Raw genomic sequence first — 23063 nt, forward strand, 5'->3', positions numbered from 1 at the left:
TAATGTGGCTGTAGAGGAAGACAGTTCTGCATGTAGAGGAAGACAGTGATTTGAATGTAAAAATGAGAAGAGGGTGAAGTGAGGCCATTGGCTCTCTCTGCGCAATGTCTCCCCATTCTCTCTGTCACCCACAAGGCCTAGGTTTCAGATTTCATCTCATTTGGTGTAAGAATGTGACAATCTATCCTGTATGAAAAACAGTCACAAGGTGCTGGCAGCTGGCTCTCTTTCCCTCCGTCTCTCATCCTACAACCACACAGCATGTCAGTACATATGACCATCACATTCTCTCCTCATGGCTATGGAGGAAAGGGAGGGATGGAAGGGAACTATTGATTCTCGTGTATTCAAGGGCTGTGCTTGTCCTTTATTTCTCTACTACAGTTGTTTCTGTAATCATTCTCAGTCCCAGTGAAACTGCCCTTGGTGTCTTTCAGTCAGCCTCAGTCTCTGTGCTGTCTCGTCCCAGTCCACTGTGTTCTTCCCTGACCAAGCAGTGCTGTCACCATGGATACCTGCGTTTGGCATCTTGTTTACTAAAGGCTGATTTATAGTTGTACATAGACTCTTCACAGAGCCTACACCGTACCCTATGCAAGTGGCCTAGCCTGTTGTGAGCATTTATACTTGTACACTGGTGCGTCTGTGTCGCGCTGCAATTACACCGCCAAAACACTATGCCACAGTGTTGAGTTTCTTTGTGTACTTCAAACAGTGGCAACTGAAGCTGAGTGGATCATGTTGGAGTTGAAGGTAATAAATGTTGAACAACAGTTACTTTTACCGAAATTACTGCAACACAGTAACTCTTTTTTGGAGGCAAACGTACTTGTCTCTCAAGGTCTTCCATCTCTTTGTACATTCCGTGACATCCAAATCGATGTTTGTAGAAATCTCCTTCCATGAATTGCTGCCATCTGGCAGTCTTTGAAATGTGGCAAAGAAGAGTTGTACAAATGTACATATTTACAGACTTCCTCAGTTAACCTCTCCTCGATTTGGTACAATCACAGTTGTTGCGGTCTGTGTCGGCGCTCATTGCCATGACGTATACGTTACATACATCATCCACTGGGGAGGTGTGCGTCAGGCTACGGCATAGATTCTACGCAGAAGTATAAACCGGTCTTAAGTCAAGAGATTCATTTTGTGTGTTTAATGTAAATAACGTTCATCGATTTTATCAGTAACTGGTAGCATCCATTTATTCTTCTGTAGGTCGGTTTGACCTGAGTTTTGCTTTGGTCTCCTGTTCTTTTTCTTCCGATCCTTTATTTTTTTCTCTGTCTCTCTAATCCACATTTTCCATTTCTCCCCCAGTCTGTTTATGTCTTGTACTCTTGACAGAAAAATGTTTCCGGCTCAAGAAACTTTGATCAAGTTCAACGGAGAACTACATAAGCCAATAGCCTCAGGTTTAAAACCCTGATGTCTCAGCGTACACTGCCCTCCTCAGAGTCTCTCAGGCCCTATTTACACTTGGTTTTAAAATGTGTCTTGGGCGATCGGATCACAAGTGGACAGCGCTAAATACAAGCGTAAACGACCACCAAGACACATTGTGATCTGATCACTCAAACCACTTGCAGAGGTGGTCTGGGACACATTTGACCACATATCTTTTGTAGTGTAAATGCTAATGCATTCCGATGCATCCCCGACAGAAACTAATGTAATAACCTTCTAGTGAAAGTTATGTAGCAGTAACGAAATATGAACACAAGTGGTCAGCTGGACACCTTGGAGATGCATGATAGACACAGGTGTAAACGGCAGTGTGTCTCGGCTGCCCACTGTTGATCTGATCGCCCAAGACGCATTTTTAAAACCAAGTGTAAACAGGGCCTCATTGTCTTTTTGTGTCTAAAGCTGATTTAGATTGACTTATTTTAGGTTTCATATTTCTCTTCCCTTCAGTGTCATCTGTCTGTCCCTCCTCCCACAACACTCCACTGCTCTGTGTCTGGATTGGTTGAGAACTCTGACACTCCTATATATGGGACCTGGGGCTGAGAGGAGCAGTAGTCTGTGTCGTTCACATTGATTTCAAAGGGAAACAGACACAGACACACACACAGACACACACACACATGCACGCATGCACACATACATTTGTATTCATATCTTATCTCATATCTCAACTTATATTCATATCTCGTCTCTCAATTTACTGGACTTTTTGTGTGCATGGTTCCTTGATGGAAGAATGAGTTCAAATCTGACTCCCACACAATCTTCCAGAGGCACCAAAAGACTAACCTTTTCCATGAAACCCTTACACCAAAAAGACTCACCTTTTCCATGAAAGCCTAACACCAAAAAACTCACCTTTGTGATGAAACCCTTGCCTCCAAAGTCACAAACTAACACACCCTCTACACTCCGCCCCACCTACTCACATGATAACTCCAATGGTCCAGTGAGTTACTTATGTCTCTACAATGTATATGTATACTTCTTGGCACTCCCTTATAAATAACTTTTTTTTTGATACTGTATGTCAGAGGGCACATGATACCTCTAGATCGTGGGGCTACAGACCCTATAATGTAAAGCTGTGTGTGCTGAGTGTGTCTTTGTGTGTGGACTATTTGAGAGAGAGAGAGAGAGAGAGAGAGAGAGAGAGAGAGAGAGAGAGCAGGGCAGGCAGTTAGTTTTGGAGAGTACTAAGCCTTTTTATTGGAGACTAAACTAAAAAAACTAAATAAACTAAATAGTATTGACCAAGTAAATCTAGGGGTTAAATGATAGACCTGTAATGTTTCACTTCATGTTTCAAACCATAAGCCAGTTCTTTTCTGTAGGACAGACAGGGCCTCTGCTCAACTGACTTCTGTGAGATCATGTTCAGGATTAGTGTCTAGCACTGTGGCATGTGAATATTGATAATATGATGTCAGTCTCATGACAGCTGGATTACTGCAAAACTATGTGGTTCTGATGGGTCCGTTTTATTCTGATTTTGGACATAGCTTTATCACGGCATACAATCATTAAGGTGTGAAATAAAGTGGACACTGAGGGCAGGGCAGGGGCGGGGTTTGTAGGCAGAGCCCAAAATTAACTTTTTGGTCTATCTGCCAATGGCTGGTAAACTGAAAAGAATTACCGGCCAAAATATTTTTTCAACGGGCCATGTAATTACTAATTACTCATCGATTGACCTTTTTAAAGAGAACTATAATAATCAAAATTCCAGATGCTGTTGTGAGGAGACTCACAACACACATTCATACCAAGGGGTAATTTAGTGTCTCCAATTCGCCATGTCTTTGGACTTTGGGAGGAAACCGGAGCTCCCGGAAGAAACGCAGACACAGGGAGATTATGCAAACTCCACACAAAAAGGACAGTGGCTGCCCGGCTGGGAATTGAACCCGAGCCTGAGGCAACAGCGCTACCCACAGCGCCACCGTGCTGCCCCAGTGACTGACGTCATTTATTTTATTAGCCAATGTAGATTTTTACTTGCATTTGTCAAGTGGCAGGTGCAAATTTTGGACCCTGTTTGTAGGTCTCTCACTCTGTGCTCACTCGCAGATTAAAGACGCCAGTTAAACTGAAATGAAAGAATATGGATAAAAGAAAAAAAGCTGCCCTCCATAAAACGGTGTTAATAGGAACTTTGTTGGTATATTTAGGATTTGACCTTTTGGCTGGTATTGCTATGGAATATCACTTCTGTGAGTCAGTGGTAAGCATGATGTGTTTGTGAAATGGTGATCACTCGTTTGCTCTGGCCTGTCTGTCAGTAGACAGTGCAGACTCTGATTGGGGTGATTTCTGTGACTGCTCACTGTCCTCTGTTCTGATTGGACTAATTTCTGTGACTGCTCACTATCCTCTACTCTGACTGGGCTGATTTCTGTGAATGCTGACTGTCCTCTACTCTGATTGGTTTGATTTCTGTGACTGCTCACTGTCCTCTACTTTTATTGATTTGATTTCTGTGAATGCTCACTGTCCTCCACATGGGTTCACCTGGTCAGAGGATCTTTAGACAGGCTCTTTCTTACTCTGATTTTGGTTTCTCCTTAAGAATTTTCTTTCTTTCTTTCTTTCTTTGATTAAGTGTGGATAAACTTTTGTACGGAGTTAATGAAATAATGAGAAATAATAATGATACTCTCTGTCTGTCTGTCTGTCTGTCTTGCAGCCCCTGCTAATGCCCAGATTGTGCATGCGGGCCAAGCGTGTGTGGTGAAGGAAGACAACATTAGTGAGAGAGTTTATACCATTCGTGAGAATGACACACTGGTGCTGCAGTGTCTGGTCAAGGGTCATCCACGTCCACAGGTACACACACATACACACACACACACACACACAGACATGCGTGTGTGCGCACCGCGCACACACGCACACACACACACACCTGCGCACACACACACACACGCACTCATGAACATTTACACATATACATGCATGTTAATGCACACACACACCACACATAACTGTGTGTGCGTGTGTGTGTTTGCAACTGTGTGATAGAGATAAATGAGAAACCATATCAAACCTCAGTCTCTCACTGAACTGGGCACCTTCTTGTGCTGTGTTGCCATGGCAGCATCGCTCAGATTCCAGCCTCTTATTCACGATGGGAATATCAATACACACACATACACACATACACACACACACACACATGAGTGTGTGTCTTTACTGCCACGGAAGCCTGTTGTGTCCCACAGAGAATACCAAGTCCCCCCCCACAGTGGAATTCTGCAGCTATCACAAAAAACAAGACACTTTATCAACCCCCCATAACCCTCCTGTCCTCTTTTCCCTCTGCCTGCTCAACTTTTCCATCTGTTCTTAATTTAGACTATTGTTACCTTCACAGCTCTGTGGAAGTTCAAAAGATTCTGTTGATTTTTTTTTAGGAAGGCAGGAATCAAAACTACTTCTCTGCTGCATTCACATCACTGAGATCTCTCTCACATTCACATCACTGAGATCTCTCTCCGCTCTCACAGCTACCACATTCACATCACTGAGATCTAACACCATTCTCAGAGCTATCACAGTCACATTACTGAGATCTAACACTGCTCTCACAGCTATCACATTCACATCACTGAGATCTAACACTGCCCTCACAGCTATCACAGTCACATTACTGAGATCTAACACTGCTCTCAGAGCTATCACAGTCACATTACTGAGATCTAACACCACTCTCAAAGCTATCACATTCATATCACTGAGATCTAATACTGTTCTCACAGCTATCACAGTCACATTACTGAGATCTAACACCATTCTCACAGCTATCACAGTCACATTACTAAGATCTAACACCATTCTCACAGCTATCACATTCGCATCACTGAGATCTAACACTGCTCTCACAGCTATCACAGTCACATTACTGAGATCTAACACCACTCTCAAAGCTATCACATTCATATCACTGAGATCTAACACTGCTCTCACAGCTATCACATTCACATCACTGAGATCTAACACTGCTCTCACAGCTATCACATTCACATCACTGAGATCTAACACCATTCTCACAGCTATCACAATCACATCACTGAGATCTAAGACTGCTCTCACAGCTATCACATTCACATCACTGAGATCTAACACCATTCTCACAGCTATCACATTCACATCACTGAGATCTAACACCATTCTCACAGCTATCACATTCACATCACTAAGATCTAACACCATTCTCACAGCTATCACAGTCACATTACTGAGATCTAACACTGCTCTCACAGCTATCACATTCACATCACTGAGATCTAACACTGCTCTCACAGCTATCACATTCACATCACTGAGATCTAACACTGTTCTCAGAGCTATCACATTCACATCACTGAGATCTAACACTGTTCTCAGAGCTATCACAGTCACATCACTGAGATCTAACACTGCTCTCACAGCTATCACATTCACATCACTGAGATCTAATACTGCTCTCACAGCTATCACAGTCACATCACTGAGATCTAACACCATTACCATTGCCCCCATTAGTGTGCATGTCAGCCACCTGTTCCCTGTGCACATCTCGACAAACATGTCTTTCTGTGAGACTCCTTTCACTTAGAAACTTCAGGAACATTCTAAGTTACCAAAAGATTGTTTGTTTCAATGTGGTCTGGCAGATGTGATGGACACAGAGGACAGGCTCTTGGAGAGAATAATCTGGAATTCAAATGGAGTTAAAGCAGGGGAGTGTGAACACGCGAGAGAGAGAGAGAGTGCTCCCCTGTTATTTTTCTACTCCTCTGCTCAGTGATGAGAGAATCCAATTTGATAGCACAAGCCTTCTTAATAAATGGCCGCTTTGCCCAGAATCACCCGAATTGAGGATTTATCCAATCTTTTATCGAGACTGATTGTTTACCTTCACTGCTCAAGATTGAATTGAAAAATGGAGGTTGAGTTTAATCCATACAGAACAGGAAGGAATCTAATCATCCCTCTTTTGTTGTCTCTGTCTCAGATTCTCCCTTTATCCCTCATGTCCAAATGTAAGCCTCTCATTTTTAGTTTGTGGTACAGACACCCTATATTAACTCTAACTGATCTCCTGTCTGCTCATACACCAGGTGATACATGCTGAGTTTTGACCAGTAAAGGAAAGGTAGCTAATTTAAAGAAGGAATACATGAAAGTGCAGAAAGGGGTGTGTGTGTGTGTGTGTGGGCATGTGTGTGTGTGGGCGTGTGTGTGTTTAGGGGGATAGTACAGCTCAATTTAGAGATGCCAGAAAGAGGAGCAGAGAGGAGAAGAGGGGAATGGAGTCCGTTGAGGTGTGGCCATTGTTGAGACATGGCCATTGTTGGTCTCAGGTGTGGATTTGCCGTGAGGCATCAGTGAGCTTTGTCTTTTCTTGGAAAGTGCAATCATTCCCATGTAGAGAAACCTCCAAATGTTGGATCATTTAAATGATCAGGTCTGCCAATGACAATGTCAGATAAACATTCTATTGTTTAGAATTATGTCATATTGACTACAGTGAATGAATGAACCTAATGTCCTTAACACAATAAACATAGTGAACATACCTAATGTCCTTAACACAGTGAACAAATTAAGTAGTTAAGAACTTCCCTCCCGTACTCATTCTTTTGCAAGTGACCTGAACCTCTGGCCTAAGATAAAAGGATGAGGAGAAGAAGTGTGGATAAGGATGAGAAAGAACGGATGAGGAAAAGAACTGTAAGGTCGTTTTGGTCGGATCATGTTCAGAAGATAGCATTTCTAGTTAATGCAGTGGCAAGAGTTGTGTTTTGTTGCCCTATAGTATTTCAATGTGATCGACTGAGCCGGCTAAATGGAGGGCACTTCAGTAACACAATAGGAGACTAAATGTCTTCTCTGAAAGTGATCCCAACCATGACACTATCATTAATGCATGAGTATGGTCACTGTGACCTTGGGACCTGGAACGAGAGGAGGGAAGAAAAGTGGGGACAGAGAAAGAAAGAGAGAAATAGACATGGAGAGAGAGAGAGAGAGAGAGAGAATTCTTGTGTGAAGCATGGAGATGGTGTAGAGAAGGAGGGTGGATCTAAGCAGAGAGAGAAAATAAAAGAGGGAGTATACTGCAGGAGAGGAGAGGAGGAATGGATGGAGAAATCTGAGTGAAGGAAGAGAAGGGGGGTGGTGAGGGGATTACTGTGGGGGTCAGGTTTCCTGTCCTTGGGAGGTGAAGAGAGGCAAATCGATAGAGGAGTGAAAGCAAGAAGATCAAGTGGCATAGAAGGATTTAAGAACCCCAGAATCATGCCACAGGGCCCACTACACAAACAAGGTCATGACTTTTAACAGAACACAGGGACAAAAAACATGCACGCACACACACACACACACACATACACACACAGAGACAGAGCGGGGCATGCACAGAAAAGAAGCAGAGTTAAAGTCATGGGTTAGGGTTTAAGAAAGAAAGAAAGAAAGAAAGAAAGAAAGAACATGTTTTAGCCATTATGTGAATTAATAACTTTTCTCATGTAAATACTTCTGAATGATAATATTATTTATGGCTTTGAACATGCATCTAATGCACCTACGTTCTAAAGTGGTAAAATGACATTCTAGATGATAGTTTATATTTGTGTTTACGGTAGAGCCATGGCATATTTACATCACTGGGGGAAGAACCCGGCAGACTTGAATTGGAACTTTGTTTGGTAAATGGCAGTTTGAGTGACGGAGGTTGCATACAATTTTGATTCACTTCATTTTACTTCATGTTGCAAGTCTCAGTTCAATTTGTTTTCCTTTATGTATTATTGCAATTAATGATCTTTTTGGTTGATATTTTTTGTGTCGATAAATGGAATTTAATTTATCCAAAGACGAACTCAAAAGTGCCTTTGAAACAACTACCTGCTCATTCATTCCATGGTCTTAACTTGGAAAATTGAAAACATTGAAAGGCCGATACAGAACGAAAGAAAGAAAGAAAGAAATTAACAGGTAGGGAAAGTGGGATAACGTGAAGAGATGGAAAAGAAAAATGGAGAGATTAAGGATAGATTAATGAGGAGACAGGCAAAGTCAGAGAAAAAAGGAAGAAGTGGAGCACCATGGGAAAGACAAGGAAGACCTGGTGGGGAGTTTGAAGGGGTGTGAGAGAGAGAGAGAGAGAGAGAGAGAGAGAGAGAGTCTGTCCTTTTTTCATGAGAAAATGGAGGCATTTGGGAGTTTTAGGGGGAAGTACAGAGATCTGAGTACCCTTCATACCCGGGCTGACTGGTGTGACTGGTGAACTTCCTGCAGCTGGTTTGTTAGTTGTGTGTGCTCTGCATGTTAATTTGTTAAGTTGTACTGGTCCCCCCTCAGCCTCACTAGCCAAATGTGTTCAGCCAGTCAGTGTGTTCAGGGCTCCCTCCACATCCCAACAAGGGAAACTGAATCCCAGTACACCATGTTACTGTCTTCTCCTGTTTCCTTCGTATGGTGTTTTCATCTCTGAGAGGAATCCATTTCTGTTCCCTAAACATTTTACAGCTTATCCAGTCATCACAGAAATGACTGCCCCTACATGTCTCACCACTGATATTACCATCTCCAATCAAACACAGAAATCACTGCCCCTACATGTCTCACCACAGATATTATTGTCTTCACAGATTTACCATCACTCACATCACTGTGTCCACAGATTTACCATCAGTTACATCACTGTCTCCACAGATTTACCATCACTCACGTCACTGTGTCCACAGATTTACCATCACTCACATCACTGTGTCCACAGATTTACCATCACCCACATCACTGTTTTCAGACGTTTACCATCACTCACATCACTGTTTTCAGACGTTCACCATCACTCATGTCACTGTGTCCACAGATTTACCATCACTCACGTCACTGTGTCCACAGATTTACCATCACTCACGTCACTGTCTTCACAGATTTACCATCACTCACATCACTGTCTCCACAGATTTACCATCACTCACATGACTTGTCCACAGATTTACCATCACTCACATCACTGTTTTCAGACGTTTACCATCACCCACATCACTGTTTTCAGACGTTTACCATCACTCACATCACTGTTTTCAGACGTTCACCATCACTCACATCACTGTTTTCAGACGTTCACCATCACTCACGTCACTGTCTCCACAGATTTACCATCACTCACGTCACTGTGTCCACAGATTTACCATCACTCACGTCACTGTCTTCACAGATTTACCATCACTCACATCACTGTTTTTAGACGTTCACCATCACTCACGTCACTGTCTCCACAGATTTACCATCACTCACATGACTTGTCCTCAGACGTTTACCATCACTCACATACAGTTCAGTCTAGAGCTATAAGAAGACGTCACGTGTGTCTGCTCCCCTTTCCCCTCTACTTATTCAGTAACATTTTTCCGTTTGCCTGTGTTTGCACAAAATTATTACCTTGACCTAAAGCACTTGGATTCTACAAGATTTAACCAAAAAAAAAGTTTTATCACATACGCCTCTTGACTCTTTTCGCCCGTGTATGTTTTCTCACAGTTACAGTTGCTTTGAAGGAGATTTACAAATTTCCCTGATGAGCATACAGACTTGTGAACTTGTGTTGCCATGCATGAGGTCTGAATGGGACAACTGAAATAATATGAGTGCAGTAACAGAGAGCAGTGTGTGAGGTGAGGCAGTAACAGAGAGAAATGTGTGGGTGAGGCAGTAACAGAGAGTAACAGAGAAAAGTGTGTGGGGTGAGGCAGTAACAGAGAGAAATGTGTGGGTGAGGCAGTAACAGAGAGAAGTGTGTGGGGTGAGGCAGTAACAGAGAGTAACAGAGAGAAGTGTGTGGGGTGAGGCAGTAACAGAGAGAAATGTGTGGGTGAGGCAGTAACAGAGAGTAACAGAGAAAAGTGTGTGGGGTGAGGCAGTAACAGAGAGAAATGTGTGGGTGAGGCAGTAACAGAGAGAAGTGTGTGGGTGAGGCAGTAACAGAGAGTAACAGAGAGAAGTGTGTGGGGTGAGGCAGTAACAGAGAGAAATGTGTGGGTGAGGCAGTAACAGAGAGAAATGTGTGGGTGAGGCAGTAACAGAGAGAAGTGTGTGAGGTGAGGCAGTAACAGAGAAAAGTGTGTGGGTGAGGCAGTAACAGAGAGTAACAGAGAGAAGTGTGTGGGGTGAGGCAGTAACAGAGAGAAATGTGTGGGTGAGGCAGTAACAGAGAGAAGTGTGTGGGTGAGGCAGTAACAGAGAGAAATGTGTGCGTTGAGGCAGTGGAAAACAACATGAGTACAGTGCTTTGACTGTACTGTTTTGCTTTTTTCAAAAGACATGAGGTGAAAATGTCTTTTCCATCTGATGTCAAACTTTTTCACTCTTTCCCTGAGCTGATGCAGTAAGCAAGCACATTACTGTCACAAGTCAAAAACATTAGATAAAGAAAAGACAAAGTGACTTTTATCATTATCTCCTCGGTAGGATTGTGTTCCTATGTTTCTTGTTTTTAATTAGATTTTGTTCCTTGTCAATGTATCAATGTATTAAATCTGTGTTAAAAATGCTACTCTCACCCTTGTTCTCACTGATATTCCTTCTTTTTTAACTTCACTCCATATCTTTTCTCTTTCCTTACACCCTGTTATAAATGAACATCCCATAGTGAAACTTGATTTGAGTGGAGAGTTTGGGAGAAGACGTGTATTACTTTATGTCTGGGCTGTGATCTCTTTCGGATTCCCTCTGCTCTGCTCTCAGATAATGAAAACGCTTTATCTCCACAGTACATTTAGTTTAAGATTATAAAGAAAGCTTTTTTTTCTTTTAAGTGAATGATCAATTTTAAAGCAGCCAGAAATATTTACCTTGTTCACCGGAGCTATGTCTTTTTAGACATTTGCTTTGACTTGACTTGATTTGCTCCTTTTCGACTGCTTGGATCCCTCTCTCCTCCCCCTGCCCCTCACAACCGATCACAGGCCATGAGATTAGAACCCCACTGAAACAGTCTGCTTTAGGTGCATTTGACAGCTTTTAAAATCACAGCTCTGTTTCCAGGGTATAAAATCAACACAGTAAATGGGCTTTAGTGGTTTGGTGTGTTTCAGTTAATGTCTTTTTTTCATGGTTCCCTCACATTATTGCAACAAATCCTACTGGTTTCTGTCACTCCACCAGGACTTTTCACTGAGAGAAAGTAAAAAGAAAACTCACCATGCTTTCTAGTATTCCTGCCCAGAATCCTTTCTGATACCTGTTACTGAAGTAGTTTGGAAAGGACTACACATTCCTTGTGTCATAGAGAAGAAGTCCTCCCAGCATCTCTCTAGTTACACACACACACACACACACACACATAGGCAGACATGCTTACACATTAAACACAACATGTAGGGTGATATCAGGTTGGGGGACTGGTCTAAACTAGATACCAGTGATTAGGTAAACACTGCCCTGGCTGTCCTCTGACGAAGATCTTTTATTTTAATAGCTACTTTTAAATTCTAGCAGATCACCTGTTACCGCTGACCCAGAAAAATGGCCTTTGTTTATTTAGCTCCACTGATCTCTCTCTCTCTCTCTCTCTCTCTCTCTCTCTCTCTCTCTTTTTCTCTTTCTTGAGATTCAAATGTTCAAACAAGCCAAGCAAAGGTCATTTATTACCACTAAAGCAGTGATGACAGTATGATAATCACAAGTAGGAAAATGATTATCTGCAAAAAAAAAAAATCCCTATTTCTCATTCTGTCTCACACTCTCTCTTCCTCAGGTCCACCTGGAAATCATTTTGATTTCATGTTGCGTCTGTCCTTCTCTGACAGCAGTAACGACGCTGAACACAGACTGAATGAGCATGCCCTCCTCCACAGCTCAGCGACCATTTGCTGACCTTAACCTGATGGAGGGGCTAACTGGATTGTCAGGGCTGGGTCAGTGTTACAGAGATGTACTGCACTCTGAGGGATGGCTTTTTACAGAGGCAATCCTTACATGACACACACATTGTTTTAATGCTCTGGCTGGACACATTCCTCTGTGAGTAGTGGTCTGGAGCACAACCACAGGCCTGAATGTGCCGATCTGTGCTCTGCTGTTACCGGCGCTATACTGGTTGCTCTAGCTTCCTCAGCTGGGCTGGTGCTGAGGGGTGGTGGAGGAGGAGAGAATAGAGCTGATATTGAAAGCATGATGATAGAGCAGTGAGGTGGATGGGATGAGGGAGTGTGTGAAGAGAGAAAAAAAAGAGAAAGAGAGCAGGCTGGGAAAGTCAAGAATGTGTTATGTGTTTGTATGATAGGGTAGAGGTTTATGTCAAGCAGATAACACACCCTCTTTTCTCATCCTTTTATATGTTCATCTGTTTCCCACCCTTGTCTGTCTTTCTCTATGTCCTTTCTTTTTTGCCAGCATCCAGATCTCTTTTGTTCTCTCTCTCTCTCTCTCTCTCTCTGTCTCTCTCTCTCTCTCACTACAGTACCTCTCACCCTCTCCATCATTATTTTATTTCCTCCTTTCTCTGCTTTCTCTGACATTTTTTTATTTTCTCCTCCTCTCTGTATATCACTCCATTCTTCTCCTCATATCCTGTCAGACATTGGCATTCACAGCCCTTTTAAACTTTTCATTATAGTGTGAAATTCTTTCACTGTAGTCTTGACTGACAGTCGTTGTAGTGGCAGCATGCTATCAAATTTTGAATAAAATATTTGCAAAATCAAAATCATTTTAAGGTTGTCGTTTCATGAGCTTTTAAATCCTGCAGTGTGTATTTGTGTGTGTGTGTGTGTGCATGTGTGTGTGTGTGTGTGTGTGTGTGTTTGGATGGGGGTGAGAAAGTTTGACCCTCTTTCCTCATCAACAATTCCTGTTTTTTAATTAATTAATTCTCACCTATCCTGTGTGATCAGGGGCAGGCAGCTGTGTCCCAAATCCACAGGCAAACAAACCTGAACAAACAAGAGTCAGGCATTAACTCAGCTTCTGTTAATCCTGTAATCTGCAGTATGAACACTCTTACCTTCTTGCAGGCTCTGGAGGGCTGGCTGTAAACCTGTCTGCCTTCTCACATCACACCTTTGGAGAGAGGTCATCTCTTCTACTGTGGAACACAATTAGCTGTCCCCAGAGGCCTGTCACTGGGCAACTTGTCACAGCACAACACAACTGAAAAATGTGTCAGAGGTTTTCCAGAAACAGAATAACATTTTGCAAAAGAAATGACATTTGTTCTGAGATATGGCATTTGATCCTACTAATCTGATTTATAATGCCCACAAAAGCAGTCTATTATTTTTGAGGAAGTAATAAGCTGACAGCTGTAAGTTTAGACAACCACAGCATTACTTATATGTTTGCCTTTCTGTTGAAGGAATGCAGTATATAATGTGTGCAAGGATGATCATGGAAAACATGCCTAATTAGAATCAGGTCTGTGTGAAGAAAGATAGTTATCAGGAAATCCATTTTCACACACATTCAGCATGCAGTAACTGTCTGAAACAAAACAATCACTCACTCACTATCTAAGCCACTTATCTTGATTAGGGTCATGGGGGGTGCCGGAGCCTATCCCAGCACTCATAGGGCGAAAGGCGGGGAAACACCCTGGACAGGTCATCAGTCCATCACAGGGCAGACACACAGACAAACACACTCACACACACATTCATACCTAGGGGCAATTTAGAGTCTCCAATTCACCTAACCTGCATGTCTTTGGACTGTGGGAGGAAACCCACACAGACACGGGGAGAACATGCAAACTCCACACAGAAAGGACCCTGGCTGCCCAGCCGGGAATCGAACCCAAGACCTTGCTGTGAGGCGACAGTGCTACCCACTGCAGCACCGTGCCGCCCCCTGAAACAAAACATTTGTATGAAATTCTTTTGAGCTAGAGTATTTAACTTTTTGTATGTCGCCCCCTGCAGGTGCGGTGGACCAAGACGGCAGGCAGCGCATCAGACAAGTTCCAGGAGACATATGTTTTCAATGAGATTCTGCGCATTGACAGAATCCAGCGGGTGCAGGGTGGCCGCTATTACTGCAAAGCAGAGAACGGGGTCGGGGTGGCTGCTATCAAGTCCATCCGAGTAGATGTGCAATGTAAGTCACAAGGCATGGACCCCTCCACTTCTGGACCTAACCATTCCTCACAGGATATGGGAGGTTAGGGGGCAAGAGAGAAGTGGAATGAACTTTCCAGGAGTACCCTTTTCAGTGTGAAACAGCCCTGGGGTGTTTAATTGGGTGAGTGGAGAAGTAGAAAGGACAGAAAGGTTTTTTGGAGATATAATTCAAAGTCACAGGTTGTTTATTTCTACCTGTGCATAGAGACATATGATGTAGAACTAGGAGACTGATTTAAGGCAGAATGTTTGAGCAGTGCCAAGCTGAAGAGATTCTCCTGGAGAGTGTGTGTCTGTGAAGTGGGGGGGTTGAGTGCAGTGTGTTTAGTGAGTTGAGATGGAGTGCAGTCACCCTGTAGGAATGGGTGTTGTACTCCCACCATGATGCTCGCCGATTATTCCCTACTGTCCTCACTGCGTCTGGCTCCAGGCTGTCATCCTCTCACTGATCATCACTGTTACAACACCTCTGTTCTCCTCACACAAACAGACCAACCTGCTCTATCACTGCTGTGTCCATCCCCACACACAGTGCCCCAAACCCCTTTCAACCTCACCTTCAAACCAAATCCTACACCTTACTCCATAATCTCCATTGTCTTACACTGTACCTCATTCTCTTTCCACAAACCCTCATACAGCTCAACTTCCAAACTTTGTTACACACACACACACACACACACACACACAAATCTCTGATGTGTGACCTCCTTTTACAAACTCACTCTGGTGGTCAGGACCCATGGCCTTTTTAAATTAAACAGGTCAGAGTTCAAAGAAAAGGAAAAAATACACTGGCAGCAATAATCTCACCAGCTGTGTGTGCAGCACGGCTAACAGTGTGATGTTCCTTTTCATCCAAACAACTTTGCTTAAGATTTATAACATTTATAATACAGGATGCAAGCACAGATACACTCCCCTCAGACTGAAGTCTCTCTTTCACAGAAGAGAGCATGATGCAATCCTCTGATAGAATAATGATTTATGTAAATGATTTCCCCGAAGAATTAGGTTAACGCACACTCTTCTCAGTGTGATCCCAATCTACACTTTTTTATCTTGGCCTTTGAAGGGAACCAGGTGCAGAGTTCAGGTTTTGCACTGTTCAGCAGAGAAATACAAAGCTGATCTGTACCAGTTATAACCCCACAAGTCCCCTTCTGTCCAGTTCAGCTGATGCCACATACAGGAACAAACACTCACATCTGCTGCCTCATACGCACACAAACACAAACAGACAACATTGAAAGAAGCTCTCACACTGTCATACCCCAGTCATCCGCCTGCTCTGTTAGTCAGCTGGGTTTCCTCTCCCGGCAGGCAGGGAGCCCTCACAGTAATCACTAGGTGGAATAAACAGGGTTCTGGGCCTTACACTGGTGCAGAGTGTAAACGGTTTTGACAGCTGACGCTTGTTCAGTTTTCCCAGTCCAGCTCTGCTGCTCTCCCTGGGTGACCATGGAACCACAATACCGGCAATTAGAGCCTGATCCACTGCACACACACCTACTCTCTCTCCTCAATGTCTACACACACACACCTCACTCTCTCCTCAGTGTCTACACACATACACCTCACTCTCTCCTCAATGTCTATACACACATCTACCCTCTCCTCAGTCTCTACACACACACACCTCACTCTCTCCTCAATGTCTACAGACACACCTCACTCTCTCCTCAGTGTCTACACACACACACCTCACTCTCTCCTCAATGTCTATACACACATCTACCCTCTCCTCAGTCTCTACACACACACCTCACTCTCTCCTCAATGTCTGTACACACACCTACTCTCTCCTCAATGTCTATACACACACACCTCACTCTCTCCTCAATGTCTATATAAACACCTACTCTCTCCTTAATGTCTACACACACACCTCACTCTCTCCTCAATGTCTACACACACACACCTCACTCTCTCCTCAATGTCTACACACACACCTCACCCTCTCCTCAATGTCTGTACACACACCTCACTCTCTCCTCAATGTCTATACACACATCTACCCTCTCCTCAGTCTCTACACACACACCTCACTCTCTCCTCAATGTCTACACACACACACCTCACTCTCTCCTCAATGTCTATACACACATCTACCCTCTCCTCAATGTCTACACACACACCTCACTCTCTCCTCAATGTCTATACACACATCTACCCTCTCCTCAGTCTCTACACACACACACCACTCTCTCCTCAATGTCTACACACACACCTCACTCTCTCCTCAATGTCTACACACACACCTCACTCTCTCCTCAGTGTCTATACACACATCTACCCTCTCCTCAGTCTCTACACACACACCTACTCTCTCCTCAATGTCTACACACATACACCTCACTCTCTCCTCAATGTCTATATAAACACCTACTCTCTCCTTAATGTCTACACACACACCTCACCCTCTCCTCAATGTCTACACACACACCTCACTCTCTCCTCAATGTCTACACACACACCTCACCCTCTCCTCAATGTCTACACACACACACCTCACTCTCTCCTCAATGTCTATACACACATCTACCCTCTCCTCAGTCTCTACACACACACCCCACTCTTTCCTCAATGTCTACACACACACCTCACCCTCTCCTCAATGTCTACACACACACCTCACTCTCTCCTCAATGTCTGTACACACACCTACTCTCTCTTCAATGTCTACACACACACACATGCACGCACACACTTTAATTTTCTTGGTGCCATCAGTCTAAAACATTTTGTTTGAAGTGATTTTTTCTCTCTCTAGCTATCTGTGTGGCTCAGTTCTGCTTGGCTGTGTATTTGACTTCATTTCAGCTTTTTCCACACATGCTTAACCTTGGCCTGACATGCTGCACACCAAAGAGACAGACTCAGTTAACATCAAAGCACGGAGGGAGAGGTGAAGGTAGAAGGAGAAGTGAGGAAAGGAAAGAAAGCGTTTTAAAAAGGTGGAATCAAAATCATTTTCTATCATAGAAAACATTGTGTCTTCGCTTCTGTCAGAGAAATGCACACAAGCACACACACACACACACCCTCCATTTTGTCCTGTAGTTTCTGTTCCCATAATGTTTTTTTTTTTTTCTCTCTCTCTCTCTCTCTCTCTCTCTCTCTCTCTCTCTCTCTCTCTCTCCGAAACACACACACACACACACACACACATACACACACACACACACACACATCCTCCATTTTGTCCTGTAATTTCTGTCCCCATAATGTTTTCTCTCTCTCACTCTCTCTCTCATTCTCTCTCTCGCTCTCTTTCTCTCTCTACCTCTCTCTCTCTGACACACACGCACATGCACACGCACAGACACACACACACACACACACATACACACACACACACACACACACACACAGAGGCAGTGGGTGGCTGGGGGCCTGGTGCTCTGAGCAAGTGACAGTGGGGTTCGGTTAGGTGAAGTTTGGGCATGCCTCTACAGTAGGGATGGACTTGGTTCAGAGACCCTCAGCATTGCAGTCAGTCAGTACAGCTGACTTCAACACCACTCCAACTCCACACACCCCTCTCACCTGTGTCCTCAGCACATACCTGCACACAGGTAAGGAGAGCTTTGGTTATACAGCAGGAAGGAAGGTATGGCTGTGTTGGCATTATGATGACAGATGTGTTGTCCGTGGCAGCCTCTCTTCTGGGCTTGGCCACCCAATGCCTCTCATGCGTGTGTGTGTGTGTGTGTGTGTGTGTGTGTGTGTGTGTGCGTGTGTGTGTTTGTCTGTGTGTGTGTGTGTGTGTGTGTGCGTGCGCGTCTCTGTGCGCGCGCGTGTGTGTGCGTGTGCGTGTATGTGTATCTGTGTGTGTATGTTTGTGTGTGAATGCCCTTGATAGTGTGTTTATGAGTTTTAAGGTTTGATGATCACATTTGGATGATGGGCCACATCAGACAGGATAAATTTGGATCTAGTTGTAGACACTTCAGCCATTGGCCCCTAGCATTTTAACACTGATGGTGTTATTTAGATAGTTGGTTTTATAGTAGCTATTGGCCATTTTAGCCTCTTTTTTTAGCTGTGGTTGTGTATTTATTGACACCAGCTTCATGGTGGGTTCCACAAATGTGCTCCTGATTAAAGGGAAGTCTCTGAGTAGAGGTCTGAGCATGTAGTGCATTCTGACACACTGAGATTCCTTTCAAAACTGAATAGTTTGAAGTTCCTGTCTTTCTTATTACTTCTGCTCCACCCACTCCAAAAAACAGCATTTGATGGTAGAAATACATCATCAGATTTTTTTTTTTTTTACTTTTTCCATTATCATTCAAATCTGACAGTAAATCCACTCATAACCTAGCTCCAATCCTCACATTTCCCCTTGCTGCTAAAGCAGTGCCTGACCAACAAGGCCGTGAGCTGGTCAGCAGATATCATCAAGATGAATAATCTATAATAATCTATGGGTGAGTTTTTCTAGAATGAAACACTCAGACTTGCAGTCTTCTTTCTACAATCAGATTATCTGATCAAATACATGTATGATACATTGGTCGTTTTGTGGGAATAATACAAGCATTCAAAATGCAGGCTCTCTGTGACAGTGGACATGAGAAAGGCATGTCTTGATGTCCTGACAACAGTGGGAGATGTCACTGATAATCATACATCACCACCAGCACTGCATTATTGCTGCTATGGAAAGTACAGACGAGTTAGTACTTTCTGTAGCTGCAGGGTAGTGGTCAGGAGGTAAGAGAGATGTGAGAGAGATGGGTTCTCTAACTTGGCTTTATTTTGGAGAGCAATATGAAACTAGAGAATGAATAAAGTAACAGATCCAGCACATGAATATAGTTAAAAAAAAGAGCGAGAGAATGAACGAGTGAAAGAGCAGTTTAGCATAGAAGACCACAGGTTTGAAGCAGGAACTGTTGGACCACTAGGACATATTGTTCTGAGATATTCCATCATCACCACTGCTTTCATAGTCTTATTCTGCATCAGCATCAAGGACTCTTCAGCTTCACTTGTGCAGCCATTTGTCTCCTTAATCACAGAAGATGAGAGCAGGAAGGTCCTGGGTGGTGCAGTGGTAGGCTGCCTGTTTCCCATTGAGTTGAGATTGTGAGTTTGAATCCTGACAGCAATCAGGGACCTACGGACCTTCATGTGGTTTTGGGGAAATGGCATGCTTGGACTTGGACTTACAATAGTGCAAGGAGCTGGATATTTCAAACTGGGGTGAAAAGCTGGATATTTCAAACTGGTCGTTGTCCAGTCCTGCTCTTGATCAGATTCCCACTCGTTCTTTTTTAATAATGTGGTCTATGTTTTGTACACTAGTGTATTAACCTGTTCTCTGGGATCTCTGCAGTCTTGGCTAAGTGTGTGTGTGATACTGCCCTGGAACGGGTTCAGACCTACTGAACAGAGAATGTTAGTATTAGTTGAGAAGTGCTGTGTGGTTCCATTTTGGGCCCTGAATTGTGTGCCAGTCAACTGGAACTTGTGCCAAATGAAAGCTCAAAAGTTCAGGCATTCTAAGGTCAGGCCATTGGCTGCACTGTGTTGAACAACTGACCTTAACACTTTGTTACTAGATATAGCAGCTTTGCTCTCTTCAGTGCCTCTCTACTCTGCTGAATTCCTGAATATTACCTCTGCTCAGCTGGACATTTACATAAATCAGCTCCTTAAAAAACTCACTGAGTGACATGTTATACTCATTTTGTTTAACTCATCTAAATAATGCAATCCCCATCAATGCAAATACATAGTTTTAAAAGCCAGCTTAAGGCACACTTAACATGATTACTTTTGAATAGATTTGAGGGTTTTTTTTGCTGATTTTCTTTTAAATTATTACAACAACATTAATTTTTTCCTCTTATTTTGCATTTTACTCCCATACCATCTCCTCTTTTGAAGGTTTGTACATTTAATCATTTGTGCCTTCTTGTCTCACATATGCATTTTTGTAAATTATTAATGTGTAAAGACTCTAAAGGTACATCTTTGTCTTGTTTGATTCTTTTCTAATTTACTTTGTGTCACACAACAGGGTAGTGAAGATTTTGTTGTTGTTGTTATTATTATTATTATTATTATTATTTTTATTATTATTATTATTATTACTAATAGTAGTAGTATTGTTGTTGCTGTTGTTCTGTTGTTATTATCAATGCAAAACTTGCATTGTATCACACTTACATACATTTACTCCACTTTTTTCATTTAGTTAATGGTAGAAGTTATTAAGGACTTTAGGGATATGAAGTGATCCAGTTAAAGTAGCTGTAAACTTTGGTTTCACCTATAATTTATAAATATATTTTTCTTGTGAATGTGCCAGTATGCAGTAATTCCAGCTGATTCATATTTTTTCCTCTTGCTACTCAAGCTTTCTTAGCCTCTGCCCCATGTTGAAATGTAAATTCTGATTGAAGCTGAACAGTCAGTTGATGGTGCTAGCAGGATAAAGGTTGTTAGTATGTTTCACGGAGCAGGACTTCCCAATTAGCCTTTGGGAAAGCGGAGACCCAGTTTTGATTACTGGTCCAGCCGAAGAGTACTATAGGACTATTTTCAGTCATAGAATCCATATAGTTCTTACACAATTACCAGTGTTTTATACCTGGAATGTACCTTGGCCAGAGAAATAATGGTTAAAAAAAACATCTATACCGAGTCTATACTGATATCCAAAATGAAAACTGATTCACAGGAAATGTTAACCAAAAAAAGAAAAGAAAAAAGAAAAAAAGAAAATGACAGTTCTGTACCACAGAGATACATTTCATAGATGGTTTCGTGGATTAACCTTTGATGTTGCTTTCTGGAGCCGGTCACTTCCTCTTAAACACAGGTTCACCTAGGGTATGAGCGTTTGGGCTGTGTAGAGTGTGAGCGTTTGGACTGTGTAGTGTGAGTGTTTGGACTGTGTAGAGTGAGTGTTTGGACTGTGTAGAGTGTGAGTGTTTGGACTATGTAGAGTGTGAGTGTTTGGGCTGTGTAGAGTGTGAGCGTTTGGACTGTGTAGAGTGTGAGCGTTTGGACTGTGTAGAGTGTGAGCGTTTGGACTGTGTAGAGTGTGAGTGTTTGGGCTGTGTCGGGTGTGAGTGTTTGGGCTGTGTCGGGTGTGAGTGTTTGGGCTGCGTGAGTATGCACGCATAGTCTACTGTTGAAGAATGTTTTAATGAGAACATTTTGGCCAGAGTATAGCATATAATAACAGGATGATTGGAACTGTATTGTCTTGCTAACTAGCCAACATTTAAATGACTTAAATCAGCTGATGAACCTACAAACAGGCATAGCACCCAGAGGCTTTGATGATAAAGAAAGAGGATATCTATCAAGTATCTCCAACTGAACTGTGAAAAAGAGTGGCATGCTTTTCACTTTGGAGTTAAATATTTAATCTGGAAATATAGCACCAATGATGAATCCAGGATTGTTCCATCCTCTCTCCAGAGTATGCATGCATATGTGTTTGTTTACATGAGTGTTTGCACATGCACCAGTACGGCTGTCTTTGGTTAAAAATGTATTTATGTGTGCGTGAGATTCAGTTCGTGCCCATGCATGTGACTGGAGCCGATATACTGGCCGAAGCAGGTCTGTCCTGCTCATCCCCAGTTCCACACAGGGCAGAGTGAACAGGCCAAGTCTTGAACACAGGGCAGAGTGAACAGGCCAAGTCTTGAACACAGGGCAGAATGAACAGACCAAGGCTGTAATGAGACATTGATTGCTTTGAAAACAGATCATTTAAACATTGCACCGTGGTGTATATGCATTCCTCACTGAGAGAGAGAGAGAGGGAGGGAGAGAGTAGAGGAAGTAGTGTTATTTACTGATGCTCGGCCATTTTGAGCAGTCATTTGTGTCTGTGCAGACAGGACTGAAATATCTGACCCTTGTCTGTGATTTGTAGTCAGCTGTGGGCATGTCCTGGTACATTGTGCTCATTTCGAACTGCTTGTTATGGGGCTTAGACTTTGGTGCACATTGTGAACCAAACAATTTTCCAATTGTTCAGGGCTAATGTAATTTATACATTTGTATTACCAGTTGTGATGTATTTGGTAACGTGACCGACTACAGATAATGAAATAGCAAAGACGTCATAATTGCAGTTCCTGAGAGCCTTAAAGACATACTTACATTCTTGTTTATTTATCAAGCTTTTGCCCCAGTTGTCAAATTATCTTGCAAAGATATCATCCAAACTGGTAATTTCACATTTTCAGTACACAATTCATTACTCTCTATCAGCCAAAAAATTTGCATTTGGCTTTTCACACTGTACCAGAAATGTACCAAACTGTGATCCCCAAAACATGCACATCAGGAACAAACACATGTAATGGGGTAGTAGACTTAGAGCCTTTCATGACTTAAATAATGCCATCTCTAAGTGAAAAACATCAAATTTATATACAAAAAGAAGGACTTTCTTTTCACTCTGTGAATGTCTGTTTTATGTGCTGGTCAGAGGAGGATGGGCTCCCC

General features: G+C 42.8%; 1 protein-coding gene across 1 annotated transcript in view; it reads left to right on the top strand.

Moving 5' to 3' along the window:
- mdga1 (MAM domain containing glycosylphosphatidylinositol anchor 1) overlaps positions 1-23063 on the top strand; it is a 195989-nt gene that overhangs the window by 41008 nt on the left and 131918 nt on the right. Inside the window, exons 3-4 of the mRNA XM_030772222.1 lie at positions 4157-4296; positions 14382-14556. Of these exons, the coding sequence (XP_030628082.1) occupies positions 4157-4296; positions 14382-14556 (315 nt within the window). The remainder of the gene's footprint in view (positions 1-4156; positions 4297-14381; positions 14557-23063) is intronic.

Source organism: Chanos chanos, chromosome 4 (genome assembly GCF_902362185.1).
Source record: "Chanos chanos chromosome 4, fChaCha1.1, whole genome shotgun sequence".
Taxonomy (NCBI): domain Eukaryota; kingdom Metazoa; phylum Chordata; class Actinopteri; order Gonorynchiformes; family Chanidae; genus Chanos; species Chanos chanos.